Source organism: Scyliorhinus canicula, chromosome 12 (assembly GCF_902713615.1).
Source record: "Scyliorhinus canicula chromosome 12, sScyCan1.1, whole genome shotgun sequence".
NCBI classification, from domain to species: Eukaryota; Metazoa; Chordata; class Chondrichthyes; order Carcharhiniformes; family Scyliorhinidae; genus Scyliorhinus; species Scyliorhinus canicula.
In genome coordinates this window covers 124,263,170-124,281,114 of record NC_052157.1, presented here as the reverse complement: position 1 = coordinate 124,281,114, position 17,945 = coordinate 124,263,170, and the positions used below count along the sequence as shown (strand labels likewise).

Sequence of the window (17,945 nt, the reverse complement as noted above, 5' to 3'; positions counted from 1 at the left end):
CTAATTAGACAGATTGTACTGGAGAGATTTTATTAGGAATGATTGTATTGGGATATAATATAACAGTATAAGTGATATAAGGGCTAGTTTTATTTATAAAACAGTGCACTGGTATTGATTTGACAAGGATCTATTGCATTCTGATCCATTATATTGTGACTAGATTAGGTTACGTAGTCTTTGGAATACATTAAAATAGGATATATAATGATGGGACAAACTGTACTGTTAAAGATCAGGTCAGATACATTGGTCCAGATCAGAAATACACTTCATTGAATAGATTATATTCAAGTATTGACGAAATTAGACTACAAGAGACTGCATTAAGGAAGAAATTCGGGGGACAGATTTAAGTCAGATACTGGGTTGGATAATGGGGTGAACACTAGCACAGCTTAAATGGTAAGGGGAATGTAAAACTCCATAATTTCTCAGTTTCCTACTATTTCATTGAATGTTCATTAAGTCCCTGCATAGCGAAGCCTTGCACCTAATATTTTACAACTACCACTGCAAATAGAGCTCGTACTTTCTACTACAACGTCACAGGGAGTAATGGATGCTGCATTGGAATGTAAATCACCAGCTGGTTTGACAGGATAAAAGTTCAGATGAAACGATTAGCAATTCAGAAGCCGATGTGTAAAAAGTTTAACAGAGAACCCAAGGATAGGAAAAAGGAATGGAAGAGTCACACAATGCAATAAGTGCCAGCAAAGCGAATGTTTCTCTGCCTTGGTTCAATAGGGTTTGTCTTCTCTCTTATTCTAGTCTGAACTGACATTCTTTAACTTGCTTCTCAGAACTGAACATTGCAGCAGGTTTCTGCACCAATAACCTCAGAGAGCCTGTACATATATTACAAGGTTGCGTTCTGAATAGTTGACATGATGTCAAGCTTCAGCCACCATCCGACCAAGGCGTCTGCTTGAGCCTCCAGATAACGCTCCTCCTCATTAAGTCTTTGTTTCCAGGAAAACTACATTATTATTCTGTGTAACATCACCCTTTTTAATTGCTCATCTGCCTAGTGTGTGTACATTGTGTGATATACAGACAATACTGACCCTGGGCTACTAACAGTAGGGAAGGGGAAAAACAGAAAGGAAATAAAGACTTGTTCTAAAGTTATAGAGTCCCTACAATGCAGAAAGAGGCCATTTAGACCCATTGGGTCTGCACTGGCCCTTCGAAAGAACACCCTACCTCGACTCACTCTCCATCCTCGTAACCCCATCTAACCGTTGGACATTTGGGGATAATTTACCATGGCCAATTCATCTAACCTGCGCATCTTTGGATAATGGAAGGAAACCAGAGCACCCGGAGGAAACCCATGCAGACATGGGGAGAACGTGCAAACGCAACATAGACAGTCACCCAAGGTTGGAATCAAACCTGGGTCCCTGGCACTGTGAGGGAGCAGTGCTAACCACTGTGCCTCGCACATAGAGATGGAGTGCTAAGTATATTTTATAATGTATCACGTATCACTGAGCTAATGCACTCCCCCAGATATATTTCATTCTCACACACTGTGTGCCACTGGGTCCAGTACTTCTATTAATTTAATTTACAGTTTTTGTTTCTTGTACACCTTGTGTAAAGGGCAGCACGGTAGCATGGTGGTTAGCATAAATGCTTCACAGCTCCAGGGTCCCAGGTTCGATTCCCGGCTGGGTCACTGTCTGTGTGGAGTCTGCACATCCTCCCCGTGTGTGCGTGGGTTTCCTCCGGGTGCTCCGGTTTCCTCCCACAGTCCAAAGATGTGCGGGTTAGGTGGATTGGCCATGCTAAATTGCCCGTAGTGTCCTAAAAAGTAAGGTTAAGGGGGTGGTTGTTGGGTTACGGGTGTAGGGTGGATACGTGGGTTTGAGTAGGGTGATCATTGCTCGGCACAACATCGAGGGCTGAAGAGCCTGTTCTGTGCTGTACTGTTCTATGTTCTATGTTTCTGATTTGTGTGTATGCTATCTGTATACATGTGTGTCAGACTGTGTCTATGCATGCAGGAATTTCCACTGATGCAGGTAGCAGGTGAGTTTATGTGAGAGATTCACTGTGCTAATGCCAGAGAAATAGTGCACAGAATGTATGCCCCTGATTTTAAACAAACATAGGGCGGAATTCTCTGCAACGGCCGACGCCGTCGTGAAACCCGGAGTGTTTCACGACGGTGTCAGACGCCGCTCCTCGCCCCCTATTCTCCCACCCCCGGGGGACTAGGCGTTTCGTCAAACTCGGCCGCCGAGCCTTGACGCTGGCATCAAGGTGGCGCGCCAAGAATGACGCGGCCAGCGGCGCCTAACGACGTCAGCCGTGCATGCACAGGTTGGCCGGCTCCAACCCGCGCATGCGCGGTTGCCGTCTTCCCCTCCGCTGCCCCACAAGACATGGGCGGCTTGATCTTGCGGGGCGGCGGAGGGGAAAGAGTACGTCTCTTGGAGACGCCGGCCCGACAATCGGTGGGCACCGATCGCGGGCCAGTCCCCTCCCCCGAGCATGGCCGTGGTGCTCAATCCCCTCTCCGCCCCCAGAGGCCCCAAACTCACCTTTCGCGTGAAGTTCACTCCGGCAGCGACCAGGCGTGGTTGCTGCCGGCGTGAACAGGCCGGGAATGGCAGGCCGCTTGGTCCATCCGGGCCGGAGATTCACGGGTCGATGTGAAAAACGGTGACCCCCGATTCTCTGAGCGACGGCCATTTTGGGAGGGGGTGGGAGAATCGCGGGGGGGTGCCAGTGCAGCCCTCCCGCGATTCTCCCACCCGGCCTGGGGAGCGGAGAATCCTGCCCATAGTACTGAGATGTAAAGTGTCCTTAGCTGAGGAGAAAATTCCACAGAAAACTACTGACCAGCGACTAACAAAGTCTGTGGGATAACTGGTGCCTTAATACAGTCTGCAGGATAACTGGGGCCTACAGACAGCAGGATGACAGGTGTCTAAATGGTCAGTGCCTAATACAGTCTGCAGGATGAATTGTGCCTCATACAGGCTGAAGGATGACTGGGGCCTAATATCTACCGTTTGAAGAGTGACTGGTGCCTAATACAGTCTGCAGGATGACCGGTGTCTAATACAGTCTGCAGAACGACCGCTGCACAGTACAGTCTGCAGGATGATTAGTGCCTAATACAGTCTGCAGGATGATTAGTGCCTAATACAGTCTGCAGGATGACTGGTCTTAATACAGTCTGCAGGATGACCGGTGCCTAATACAGTCTGCAGAATGACCGCTGCACAATAAAGTATGCAGGATGAATGGGGCCTAATACAGGCTGCAGGATAATCAGTGCCTAATACTGTCTTCAGGATGACTGGAGCCGAATACAGGCTGCAGGATAATCAGTGCCTAAGACAGTGTGCGGTATGATTGGTGCCTAATACAGTCTGCAGGATGCCTGGGGCCTAATCCAGTCTTCAGGATAATTAATGCCTACTGCAGTCTGTAGGATCATCAGTGCTTAATGCACTCTGTAGGATATCTGGGCCTATTGCAGTCTGCAGGATGACTAGGGCTTTGTACAGTCTGCAGGAGAACCAGTGCCTAATACAATCTGCAGGATGACCTGTAACTGATAGAGTCTGGAGGATGTTCGGGTCCCAATATAGGCAGCAGATCAATTATGCAAACACAAGGCTTGAGAAACATTGTTTCGCCGTGGTCTCTGGTGATGGGATTGGGGAAACACAATTTGCAAATGAGGTTGTCCATGCCACATGCTGAGGTGGAGACACTCGCACTACTCACCCGTCGCGCTTTACTCTGGTACTTAACCGCCTTTTTCGTGTCGGATACTGCCCTCTCTACGTAGTCAACTGAGTGCTCAACGTTGTATTCGATCCTGTCTATCATCTCACCCTGGGCGTTGAGGAAAGAGCACAGACATGTGAAAATAACAGGGCTTCTTATGGTGTCATTGACCCTGGCCACTTACCGATCTACTTGCACCCTGAGAATTAACTGCTTTTTTTGTACTGTCCTTTGCCTGCCCGACATAATCCTCTGCATTGGTGACATTCTGTTCAATGCTGTTGACCACATCACCCTGAAATGGAAGGAAAACGGTTCACAACCACAAGTAATTCAGTCATTTTGAGCACACACATAGTTACATCACCGCCTTTTACTTCCACCTGCACACACCTTGCGTCAGTCATAAGCCCACCTGAAGCCTCCAAGGGCTTCATTCTCCAGCCCCACAGTAACTGCTGCCCCGCTGCATGGAGCACATGCTTCTGCTTTAGGTGTCACTCAATGGTTCAACCGAAAGTGTGGTCAAACACAGCATGAAAGCGGTGTCCCGCCTCAGCACAGTGGGTCATTAACAATCTCTGGGACTCACTTATCAGGTCATTCAATCACTCCCAAGTGGAGAGCTACTGAAGCGACCCAAAGTACGTATTTAGTTTTGAATCTTAACGGACGATGATTAACGAAGGATTTCTCGTGTCTGCCACTACTGTCGAGAACTTGTAAACTTGGCTGAGAATTCCTCTGGACACCATATGCAAATGCAGATTTTTCTTGGCCTGCCCTCATAGGAAAGCCATTTTCCCAGGAATAGGAGCAAAGGTTTGTTTTGCTGAGTCTTCAGTTGGTGCCATTGCCATCGGGGGGGGGGGGGGGGGGGGGGGGGGGGGGTGTCTTACTGCGGAAGAGTTAGACTTTCTTCAGTTATGTTTTTCTCCCAGCTACCCTCCACCCATTGTTCTAGCCCCACTCACTGTCGGGTCAAAAATGAGAGACAAAACAAATGCTCTCAAAACCCTCTTACAGCCACCTCAGGATCTTTTAAGACTGTTGGGACCTTGTGGTTCGCTGCCTACAGCTTAGGAGGTCCCAACATGTAGCTGCAAGCTCAGAGAGATCTGGCCCATCCGGTGCTAGGCACTGCCCTGAAACCCCAGCGCTTCTTCCCATGCGCTGCTTCTTGCCAGCGTTAGCACGGGTAAGGTAGGGAGCTGGAAAATATATCCTTACTTATGTTGGTTATTCCTTATTCGTGCAGCAACGAGAGAGATTCTTACCCACTCACAGCTTCCGAATGAACAGCTGCATTGAGGTTGCCTGCAGAGGCTAGGCTGGTACCCATCCAAACAGTGTGGCTTGCTCCAATAATAATGAGCAGCAGTAAATCCGCTGTTGGTATTCACCAGACTTGGGGGGAGGGGGCAGTGGGAGAAGTAGAGCGAACATTTCTACAGTGACTCAATGCTGTATGTTCGGCAAGGTTGGTGATGTGGTTGCGCAATTCTTAAAAATACTCGTGAGCATGCAAGTAGCTTGTCGCACATGCTATCATGCAAATTACACAGGTTACTGCATGCTGCAAATACAGAGACACAAATACCTGCAGGACTCCACCATCCAGTCCAGGGTATTGGCAAAAGGAAAAAACACAGGCTGTTACCAGCAGGCAGAACAGGCTACAGACTGAGCCTCACACTGGAATTAAGCACGAGTGATCTTTATTGCAAGGCTGTTTTATTACTCCCTCTTCACAATGCATAATCCTCAGTCTCTCCAGCCTATAGTGGGCTACTTCAGTCAGGGACCCGTATTAGGATCTCTGCTTTTCTTATATTAATGATCTAGACTTGGGTGTACAGGGCACAATTCCAACATCTGCAGATGACTCAAAACCTGGAAGCACTGTGAACTGTGAAGAGGCTAGCAAGAGACTTTAAGAGGACGCTGGCAGGCTCACTGAGTGGACATGAGTCAGATTAAATTTAATGGAGAGAAGTAAGAAGGGATTAGATCTTCGTTGGAGGAATGCAAACAGGCAACATAAAATCAAATATACAATTCTAAAGGGGAATGCAAGAGCACAACATCCTCAATGTGGCAGGGCAGGTTGAGAAAGTGGTTAATAAGGCAGATGGGAACCAGGCTTTATAAATAAGGCCACAGACGACAAAAGAAAGGAAGTTATTATAAAAATGTATGAAATATTTATTTGGCCTCAAGTGGAATATCGTGTCTGGGCACCACACTTTAGGAAGGACTTGAAGAAACTGGAAAGATCTAAGAGAATAGCTCGGAGATGGAGAGTATTTGGGGCAGCAGGGTAGCATGGTGGTTAGCATAAATGCTTCACAGCTCCAGGGTCCCAGGTTCGATTCCCGGCTGGGTCACTGTCTGTGTGGAGTCTGTACGTCCTCCCCCTGTGTGCGTGGGTTTCCTCCGGGTGCTCCGGTTTCCTCCCACAGTCCAAAGATGTGCGGGTTAGGTGGATTGGCCATGCTAAATTGCCCATAGTGTCCTAATAAAAGTAAGGTTAAGGGGGGGTTGTTGGGTTACGGGTATAGGGTGGATACGTGGGTTTGAGTAGGGTGATCATGGCTCGGCACAGCATTGAGGGCCGAAGGGCCTGTTCTGTGCTGTACTGTTCTATGTTCTATGGAGAACTTTAATTACAGTAAAAGGATGAATTAGAGAATGAACTGGGATGTTCTCCTTAGTGAAGTCTCAATATGTTGTGGAGAGGAGATTTGATACAGTTGTTTAAAATCATGAGTGACTAAACAGGGTATACAGGGAGAAAAACTGTTCTCATTGGTGGAAGGGTCAGGAATCAGAGGACACCAGGGAGGCGGTGGCAGAGTGGTATTGCCGCTGGACTCTCAATCCAGAGACCTAGGGTAATGCTCTGGGGAGCCAGGTTCGAATCCCACCACAGCAGCTGGTGAAATTTGAATTCAATAGAAATATGGAATTAAAAGTCTAACGACGACCATGAAACCATTGTCGACTGTCAGAAGAACCCATCTGGATCACAAATGTCCTTTCGGGAAGCAAATCTGTCAACCTTACCCGGTCTGGCCTACATGTGACTCCAAATCCACAGCAATGTAATTGACTCTTAAAAGGCCCTCGGTGATGGGCAATAAATGCTGGCCCAGCCAGCGATGCCCACATCCCATGAACAAATAAAAAACATTGATTGGCAAAAGAACCAGAGGTGACATGAGGAAAAACGTCCGCACAGCGAGTGGTTAGGATCTGGAATACACTGTCTCAGCGTGTGGTGGAGGATTCAATTGATTCAAAAGGAAATTGGATACTTATCTGAAGCAAAAAGCTTTGCAAGGCTACAGGGAAAAGGCAGGTGAGTGGGACGAGCTGAGTTGCTCTCACAAAAAGTTGGTACGGACATGATAAGCTGAATGACATCTTCTGATCAGGGGACATGGGGGGGTCATGGGGGTCAAGTAAGAAGGCAGGAAAATTCTGATTGTTAAGCAGATTTCTTGCCCTCGGCTTAGTGGTAGCACACTTGGCTAAGCCAGCCACGAGTTAACGTTCCACTCCAGAGGCTTTGAACTTGAAGATGCACTGACACTGCGGTGCAGCACTGGGTTAGTGCTGCCCTGTCAAAGGTGCTGTTTTGGGGAACAGGCTCAAGAGATCGAATGGCCTGCTCCTGTTCCTGTACACCTGCTGCCGATTTGTCACATGCCCAGAGTTGGCAATGTGAAAGAATCATCATCATGAACATCTACTATTACTGTGTCGGCACACCATTTCACATTGCCTGCACCTCTGGACACTCCTTACATTTGCTAACCCTGCCAGTCTTTCCCCTTATCAATTGAAAACAACACTGAATGAGATAGATACTTTCCTCTTCGCAAAGTGAATATTTATGCTCCCAGGTCCCTTGTAATCGAACCCAATATAATTGGATTGTTTCACATTGGGATTGGGGTGACCTCACTCTATGCAGGCCTAATCTCCAGTGGCATCACTCATACTTAGTACAAGGACATTTTACATCTTCCTCTTGTGCTTCTTCTAATAGAGAGAAAATGCAGCACCACAACTAGACATTGACTGGAAGATGATGAGGGGCGAGTAGGTGAGTACTGGGACACATGATATCATGACCAATTAACTTCTCTGCCCGGGTTTGTGAAACTGGTTTCCTGGGTAGAGCACACCTGGCAGCGAGAGGAAAGTGCCTTTCATGGAACAATGGGGTAAATGCCCCTTCCAGTGTGTTACTGAGTTGCACAGGTCCATCCCCAATCTGTGCTATATTAGCTACTCTCCACTGGGTGTTGGTCAAGGCCGTGTGATTTGACTCAGCACCAATTCAGCGGAGAAGTGACAAATGGAGTAAAACAGGAAGGAAGATTCAGAGAAGAAGTCTAAAAATTAAAAAGGAAGAAGGCACAGCTTCATGTAAGGGTCAGTTAGGATGGACACACATTAGGTGGGTTACATCTAGCACCTCCTCTGTCATAAAAAACAATGAGACAGTGTAAAGTGATCACACCCACATGACACCAGTACCCACACACAACATCCCCATACACAAGGATGTCACGTCAGTTAAAATCAACATCCTCATGGAGACCGTTACTGTCTAAGTTGGGCTTACTCTGTGTCTAGTTGTTTGTGGTACAAGTTCAGGATGAGAATGCTCTCTGTTTATTGCTTCTCTTACCTGGCTTTCCACCAGCATTGCCATGTCCATGAACATATCGTGCAGCTCACGGATACAGTTCTCCAGTTTGATGATCTCATGGTGTCGTGTCTCAATCTCATTCAGTGCCTGCTTCGTAATGTTCGAGTCCATGATGATCTGTGGGGAAAAGCAGAATCAGCTGGTCACCTGGCGAAGAGGGGCCTGACCAGGTAGAAATAAAGACCTGGCAGTGATCTCTCAACTGGATCCCGAGAGGTTTAGATGGAAAGCACGGCATAACTGGGCATGCGGTCAACAAAACTGTCACATTTATCAAAACAGGTTTTGGCCAGTCTATCTGCACTTTCTCAAAGCACCGTCTTCTCTCTTTGCCCAGCTGCCAGGCTGTTTCTTTTGTGCATCAGGAATACGTAGGATTATAGAATCCCTAGAGTGCAGAAAGAGGCCATTCGGCCTGAGTCTGCACCGACCCACCCTATCTAGGCCAGTGTTCTTCAAACTCGGGCGGATGTCGGGAGGGTCGCAGAGCCATCCTTCGCAATGCTCCCGATCGCGCAAATCCCCACGCAGCAGCCGGCTTTTAATAACGCCAGCTGCAAGCGGCCTTTAAAATGGCCACGAACATGTAAAAAAAATTCAGCCGCAGTGCGCACGATCATCGACGCGCAGGTGCAAAACTATGCGCACGCGCGCTGATGATCGGGCGTGCATGCGCAGTGCTGCCGCTAGTTTTTTTAAACGGTCGCAGCTTTTTGTTTTACAAGTTCGGGGGGGTGGGGGTGGGTTTATTCATTTATTTTATGCATTTAATTTTTATTTTTTCATTTATTTATTTTTTATATTTTTTACAAGTTCGGGGAGGGTTTTATTCATTTCATTCATTTATTTTATTCATTTACTTTTTATTTTTTTCATTTATTTTATTCATTTTTTTTTTTTTAACAAGTTCCGGGGGTTTTATTCATTTTATTCATTTATTTTATTCATTTTATTTTTTATATTTTTTACAAGTTTCGGGGGGTTTATTCATTTATTTATTAATTTAATTTTTATTTTTTAAATTTATTTTATTCATTTTATTTTTTACAAGTTTGGTGGGGGTTTATTTGATAAACTTTTACAGGAAAAAAATGCAGAACTTTGAACAGATGGAGACTCCATACTTTCCAACACCGGAAGGCTTCACCTTAATCCAACAGGTTCCATTGGAGGAACGTGTACGAGGGCCAAAGGGACCCAAAACCATTTCCTGCATTTTTATCAGCAGCAAAGAAGGTAAGAGAAAATGATGGGTCGCTCTAGTCGGCCGGTGTGGGTCGTGAAGGTCGGCTGGGTTGGGTTGCGAAGGTTGGCCGGGTTGGATCCCAGAGGTTGGCCTGTTGGCAAAAATGGGTTCCCAGAAAAAAAGTTTGAAGAACACTGATCTAGGCCCACTTGTCCGCCCTATTGCCATAACCCTGTAACCCCCATCTAACCATTGAACACTAAGGGGCAATTTAGCATGGCCAATGTACCTAACCTACACAGCTTTGGACTGTGGGGGGAAACCCGCAGAAAACCCATGCAGACATGGGGAGAACGTACAAACTCCACAGAGTCACCCAAGGTTGGAATTGAACACGGGACCCTGGCGCTGTGAGGCAGCAATGCTAACCATGGTAACCACTGTGCCATCGCACCGCAGCTTAGTTTCCCTTTTGAATATTTTGGGCAAGTCTACATTGATGGAGCTTGGTGATTGAAATTCTCCATAAGGTATCAGTTCCTAAAGATGACATGGTTACTGTTGCATTACCGTTATAGATGGCTCCCTTCGGTATTACTTTACTCCATCTGGATCCTGTCACCACTTTGGCACTGCCAACTCTCAACAAGCTTCCTGAAGTAGAGCGAGACACCCCTATATCATAGTCCATCAACCGATCACCAAGTGAGTTCCCTGCTGCTGGCACTTTATCAAAAGCTAAGGTGTGATAATATTGCTACAGATTCTTTGGGCTTTCTTTACAATGTTGTGGAGATATGGGCCTTCACTCAAAGATACTTTACAGTGAGCAACCTGTGTCCTTATGCTTCATGATCCACAGGATGTCACGTGCTTGTTAATTGAATTGGGCATTCAGAATTCTCCCTCTGTGTACCCAACAGGCGCCGGAGTGTGGCGACTCACGGATTTTCACAATAACCTCATTGCAGTGTTAATGTAAACCTACTTGTGACAATAATAAAGATTAATTATTATTATTTCAAACCATCAAAATTGTTGTGAGCCTACGACACATTCAACTTTACTAACACATGAAGTATAAGCTGTAGCTTAACATGGTTACATTTTTTTTAAATTTTAGGGTACCCAATTATTTTTTTTCAATTAAGGGGCGATTTAGCATGGCCAATCTACCTAACTAACCTGCACATCTTTGGGTTGTGGGGGTGAAACCCACAAAGACACAGGGAGAATGTGCAAACTCCACACAGACTGTGACCCAGGGCCGGGATTCAAACCTGGGTCCTCAGCGCCACAGCCCCAATGCTAACCACTGTGCCACATGCCGCCCCAACATGGTTAACATTTGTCCTATTTAATCTGATAAACTGATATGATTTAGAACTAATGCATTAGATCAGGCTATCATTATTGATCAGATCCCATGCTTGTTTATCCGGGCACAATTAAATCCCAGCAAATTGCTGCAGAGTAGCTCTTGTGAAGCCTTTGTCAAGGCAACTCCCAGTTTGGGGCTTAAGGCTGCATGTAGGAAAATGCTCTGGATGAAGTTCAGCATATTTTAACCGGGGAGGAATGGAATCCTCAAAGAGCTTTGAAATGAGATGTAAACCAAGGACTTCCCTGCCTGTTGATATGGAAGTAAAAGATCCCATTGCCCTGTATGAAAAAATAACTGGGAATTCGTCTGATGTTCAAACTAATCTGGTTCCCTCAACTGAAAACATATTGGGAATGTTCCGAAAAAAAAGTATCAGATTCTGACTAAAAACCAGCATGTTCTCCAAGGTTTTTGCTCCAGATCAAAAAAAAAGCAAGGGAGGGGGGGTTTGCGGCATCATTTTTGAGGGGTGGAGCCCAAAGACGGCAGCAAGCCCTGCTCCAAAGATCAGCCCCAATCTCAAACAGACAGCCCACTGCCCCATGGACATCGGGACCCTCATCCCAAATCCATCCGAGCCGGAAATCTTCCCACCCCCGCGCCACCCCCTCCCCCTCCACCCATCATTGCCGGAAATCTTGCCCTCCCCCAGTCGTCGACCTGCCCTGCCCCTTGGCAGTGCCAACCTGGCAGTATCAACCTAGATTTTGAGCTTAAGTTGGTAGAGGAGCTTCAACGTCCAATCTTCTGGTTAAGTGGCGGGAATGTGACTACCTGAGCCAAACTGATGTTTACATGCAGTCTACCTTTCTTAAACCCGACACGCTGTTTATTTTGTTTTCCTGTAACTTAAAGCGTTTCAGTAATAACATACTGTGTGACTGGTTCAATGTATTCATTATCCTGTGTAAAAGATCTCACTTGCTTCGGGACTTTGCATCACCACGTCAGGGAGAGAAGGAAGGTCACACTGTACTCACCCCAGATGTGAAGATCGCAGGATTCCCACTCTCCAGCATGTCTTCCAGCTCCTCATTTGTGGTTGTTCTGCCAGCTGGAATAAAGCAAAAAAGAACAACCCGATCAGTTTTATTGCCTGTACTGAACTGCACTCCTTTGGCTTGTTCACCATTCACGACTAACACAGTGAGAACACAACTTCAAACTCAAGCCCCGCATATCCAATGTGGCACACACCGTCTGCTTTTTTGGCTTAGAATAAGGGCACGTTTGCTCTATTGCTGCTCTCAACCAGTTGTGAACGTGGAAATTGCCTGGTTGGATCATATATTGGTGCTGCCTTATTAAAGTGTGTGTTGAAGCTTCCACTGGCAGAGTGGGAGACAGTTTGCAGAAGTGCATGGAAGCCGTGGAGGGTAATTGATGTTTTAGTTTAGTTTGCGCACACAGTATATCAGTTGATTAACCAAACATTATATTATTCTGTTAAACTGTAACCAATAGAGCACTTCAATATTTAGGCTCATATGGGTTCATTAGAGAAGAGCACCACAGGATTTTAGACAGGATAAAGGTAACACACCAGTGAACTAATTACAGGACAGTGGCTGAAGAGCTCCTGTTTGTGCTTATTTCCATATCACAGAGTCACATGGCAAGAAAGGTAAATATAAATATCACCACAAACCGAGAGCGTTGTCGGCTGTTCTCCCCTTTTGAGATTTAATCTGAGGTCAGGGGCAAGGCTGAGAAGTGGGACTTCATGAATAACCTCAGCCTGTAAGGGAATTGAACCCACGCTGTTGGCGTTGCATGGCAATACAAACCAGTGGTCCAGCCAACTGAGTTAACTGACCCCGACATGGCAAATACCTGCAGCCTTCTATGTTGATCGGATGAGCTAACATTATCTCATAGCAATAAAACCTTATCAAAACCTGGCGTATCAGTGAAGGAAAGTTGGAAGGGATTTATTGTGTAAAGTGGAAGAAAGAATAACACCAGTGTTTTCCATTAAGTTAGTTTAAATTTGGTGTTTTAGAAGGAAGTAAATACATTTGGTTCATTGTATTTGAGTTAAATTTTGTAACAGCGTGTGATTTGTTTTGTAACTGGATAATACTTCTAGACTTTCATTATTCAAGATTATGTATTAACTGAATGTATGAAGAGATTTTACTTCCTCATATTATATTTTATTCACACTCTGTAAAACTTAAGTTCTAGCTACTTTGTAATCTTCTCCATTCGGTGTACATAGTTTTAAGGTTATCAGCCACTTTACCATACTATCCCTTGTTCCAAAATTCATTCCAAGCACCAGCAACTACAGGGTGACAAAAAATGATTGCCTGGCAAACAGCCATTGATAGGTCTTTGATTTAATGAGGAACTTGCTCCAATTAAGCAAAATCTGATACAGTGAAAACAGGCATTAATCATGAAGGCATGACAGCATATCCCCTATCCTAAACAAATGGACAAGGAAGATAGCATAACACATCCTCTTATTTTAGCAAGAAGTTATTGAAGTAACAGTATAATAGGGAGATTGGTCCTATAAGTAATTGGCAGTTGAAGGAACCAGTCAGGCAATTGTGGGAAGTGACATCACCCTCAGGGGCCAATCACAGTTTCATCATGCATCCCTTGAGCCAATCAGAAAAAAAGCCTTGCCTTGTTTAAGCCAATCAGAATGAAACATCATAGATCACACTGTGGGCTGTGGCTTAGAAAGTGTTAATAAACAGCAGCATTCAGTGACAAAGGTCTGCACCAAGCTGAAAACTAAAGTGTTGACACTGCAAAGAGCCTGCTGTTCACATGATAGCTGAACACCATAGAAGTGATGGGGAAAGAACAGAAATCGAGGGTCGCCTCACATCCCAAGCTGAACTGGGAAGTAAGAACCGTACTGTGCCTATAAAGGTGCTGTGCTGCTTTGATATTATAACTGAAGCAAAGTTTTCTGAATTACTTCGCAAGGCTGTTTCATGTTCCCTGTGTGGTTAAAGCCTCAAAGGAACAAAATTTGAATTTAAGTTCAAAAAATGACTAAACCTTACAGCTGGCAGGAAGGAAAGTACAGGAGCTGACGCATAGTGAATCATGCAAGGTTTGCTCCTGGCTAATGAGGTCTTGGCATTCCCTAATGACTCATACTCAGGGAATCCATGCCAACACTCCATGATATTCACACTCGGAGAATCCCTGTTCACACTGTTACGCCACCCTGGAAAGGTGCGCCGTCAATTTCAGCCCCATGTGCCCCAAAGACACAATATAAGTGAATTAACTAATAATTCTTATAAAAATTCCCATATTCTTTGGCCATTAGCTGACCAATAATTACAGTCACCAGGTTTGTAAGTTGGTACACAATTACTGGTTAGTTGTCGCAAGAGTAATGATGAAATTCGCAGCAGATATAGTTGGTTAACTGGGCGGCAGGGCAGCAGAGTGGTTAGCACTGTTGCTTCACACAGCGCCAGGGTCTCGGGTTCGATTCCCGGCTTGGGTCACTGTCTGTGTGGAGTCTGCACGTTCTCCTTGCGTGGGTTGCCTCCGGGTGCTCTATTTTCCTCCCACAAATCCCGAAAGACGTGCTGTTAGATTATTTGGACATTCTAAATTCTCCCTCTGTGTACCCGAACAGGCGCCAGAATATGGCGACTAGGAGATTTTCACAGTAACTTCATTCCAGTGTTAATGTAAGCCTACTTGTGACAATAAAGATTATTAAATATTAATAAGTGCCTAGCTTCAATTGTAACCTGCCTCCCCCATGCTCTATACACACATACCAGTCAGATAAACACGGGGGAGAGGGGGGAGGGCGCAATAAATCAAAGAGAAAGGAGTCTTTACTTCAGATGATGGGTCCTTGCAGGCTTCCCCACAGTAGCCTGGGATTCACAGTCCGTATTTTTCTGCCTGTACTCACGATTTCCCTGGTGAGACAAAGACCCTATTTCATCAGGCTTTGCTCTCAGTTTGTGGCTTGCCTTCAAGCCCTGTTTTCAGGAGTTCAGCTTTCAGAGGCTTATTGGAGAGAGTGAGTGTTAACTGGACCTTTTTTGGAGAGGCTAAGCAGCCATTTTCTGGATCTTTTCCTTCTGCTGCCAGAACCAGAAATTAATCTAAAATGGAACCATGTGGCTCTGGGAAACATTCCAGTGGGCTTATTAGACAGGCTTAGCAGCTGTTTTCAGGAGAGGATTTTTCTGGATCTTTTCTCTCTGCTGTCAGAACCAAAAATGAAACTAAAATGGAACTGCGTGGCTCTGGGAAACATTCCAATGGGATAATATCCAATCACCATCTGGTACTGGGCAGAGCACAGCCATTTGGGCCAATTCATTGGCCACCAGCCACATAAATCAAACTGAATCATCACTGAGGCCAGCCAATCTCCAATCACCAGTCTAAAACAGCACAACCCTCTTGGTCAGTTGTTTGATGAAAGGCACAGACCATCGCTTTCTTCTGCATGAGTTAAAATGTCTGGCTGCCGAAAGGACAGATGTCCATCAATCATCAATGGATCAAATGGAACAGCAAAAATAAAAGAAAAGGGAAAACATGGGAATAGACAGAATAAACAAGAAGTAACATGAAGGACCCTTACAACACACTATGATTTTCACACTCAGGGAATAGCTGACCATACTCCTTGATATTCACACTCAATCCCTGACGACACTCCCTGATATTCACACTCGGGGAATCCCTGTCCACGCTCCTTGATTTTAAAATGTACTTTATTCCAAAGGTATATGAAAAGTTACAACACAAACAATTTCAGAAACAAACACACAACTATACAATTTGATCACATTTTCCCCCTTTCTTTCCCCCCCCCACCCCCGATGAACAACTCCTCAAACTCGGTCAACCCCCATCTTGCCTTGAAACCCTCCACCTAACTCCTTAACTCTTATTTGATCTTTTCCAGCTGAAGAAAATCACATAGGTCACCCAACCAGGCCGTTACCCCCGGTGGCGTTGTCGATTGGCACTTCAATAAACGTTGTCGCCAGACAATCAGAGAAGCGAAGGCCACAACATTGGCCTTCCACCCCTCCATCAGCTCTGGATTCTCCAATATCCCAAATATCGCCACCAAAGGGTGCGGCTCAACCTCCTCCCCCACAATCCTTGCTAGAGTTGCGAACACTCCCGCCCAGAATCTCTCCAACTTTTCACAGCCCCGGAACATATGTGCATGATTCGCTGGTCCCCGCCCACACCTCTGACACTCGACTGCCATCCCTGAATGAACCCACTCATTCTTGCCTGTGTCATACGTACCCTGTGGACGACCTTGAACTGTATCAGGCTCATCCTTGCACACGAGGAGGTCGCATTTACCCTTTATAGTGCCTCACTCCATACTCCCCAGTTTATCTCCCCTCCCAGCACCCTTCTTACTTCTCCTTAATTTTCACCACCCGCTCACCTCCCTGTTCTCCCAGCCACATGTCTCCCATCTTGCCATCCCCTTCCACATCTGGAAGCAGCAGTCGCTCCAGGTGGGTGTATCTCGGCAATCTGGGGAACTCTTTCCAAACTGTCCGCGCGAAGTACCCTCTCCTTCAATTTATCTATACTGGCAAACCCTTCTTCCAGATACAAATCCCTCACTTTAACCAGCCCCACTTCTCTCCACTTCTTATACGTGCCATCTATCGGCTCAAAACCGTGGTTTTCACACAATGGCATTAACACTGCCAACCCCTCTATCCTAAAGTGCATCCTCAGCTGCTTCCAGATCTTCACCGTGGACTGCACCACCGTGCTCCCCGAGTATCTGCTTGGCACCATTGGCAACCCTGCTGTCACCATAGCCCTTAAGCTTGACCCCCGACAAGATTCCTCCTCCATCTTAGCCCTGTCCTTCCCACCATCACCCCATAGTCTCCACGTTCGCCGCCCAACAGTAATGTAGCAAGTTCGGTAATGCCAACCCTCCCTGCTGCCTCGATAACAAGGTCCTCTTAACCCATGCCTTCTTAACCTTCCCAGCCCATACAAAGTCCAAAGTATTTGTGCCCAGTTTCCAAAAGAAGGCCTCGGTGTAAAGATCGGGAGTGTCTGAAATATGAACAGAAAATTCGGCAGAATATTCACCTTCACCACTTGGACCGTCCCTGCCAAAGTCAAGTACATCTCTGGAGATCCTCCCTAGCCTTTTTCACCAATTTTGTTAAATTCTATTTGTGAAGTATCGGCCATTCCCTTGCTACCTGAATCCCCAGGTATCTAAACCCATCTCTAGCCACATTAAATGGCACCCCCCCCGAAATTGGCTCGCCGACCCAACTCATTCACCGGGAACACTTCACTTTTCCCCACATTTAACTTGTATCCCGAGAATGCCCCAAACTTCCCCAACAGGCCCATGATCCTCTCCATGCTCTCCAGTGGGTCCATAACATACAGCAGTAGGTCGTTAGCCGAGCAACACCCGATGCTGCCTTCATCCCCTCGTAATCCCTTGCAACTCTGCCGACCCCCAAGAGCCATTGCCAGAGGCTTTATAGCCAGCGCAAACAGCAGTGGCAATGTTCCGTGAACCCATATCATTGGCCCGCACACTCGCCCTCGGTGCCATGTATAACAGGCGGACCCACGTCACAAGCTTGGGCCCAAACCCAAACCTTCCCAGGACCTCAAACAGGTACCGCCACTCCACCCGGTTGAATGCCTTCTCCACACCCATGGACTCCACTACCTCCGGTACCTGAGCTCCTGATAGGGTCATAATCACATTTAACAGCCTCCTTATATTACTAGAAAGCTGCCTGCCCTTTACGAAGCTTGTTCGGTCCTGTGCAACTACCACCGGGACACAACCTTCCATCCTTCCCGCCACCAACTTAGCCGCACTTTCACATCTGTAGTTAACAACGATATGGGCCTATGCGGCCCACATT

The 17,945-nt window shown here is 46.2% G+C and overlaps 1 protein-coding gene across 3 annotated transcripts in view; it reads right to left on the bottom strand.

Annotated features, from left to right (window-relative positions):
* Window positions 1-17,945, bottom strand: part of LOC119974781 (syntaxin-1A) — a 339,400-nt gene that overhangs the window by 15,813 nt on the left and 305,642 nt on the right. For 2 of the 3 annotated variants that reach the window (XM_038814025.1, XM_038814027.1), the window contains exons 7-9: window positions 12,030-12,103; window positions 8,459-8,596; window positions 3,941-4,051 (exon numbers count right to left, since the gene is read on the bottom strand). In XM_038814025.1, the coding sequence (XP_038669953.1) occupies window positions 3,941-4,051; window positions 8,459-8,596; window positions 12,030-12,103 (323 nt within the window). Of the gene's footprint in view, window positions 1-3,753; window positions 3,865-3,940; window positions 4,052-8,458; window positions 8,597-12,029; window positions 12,104-17,945 lie in introns of all 3 variants that reach the window. The other variant, XM_038814026.1, reaches the window with a different exon arrangement.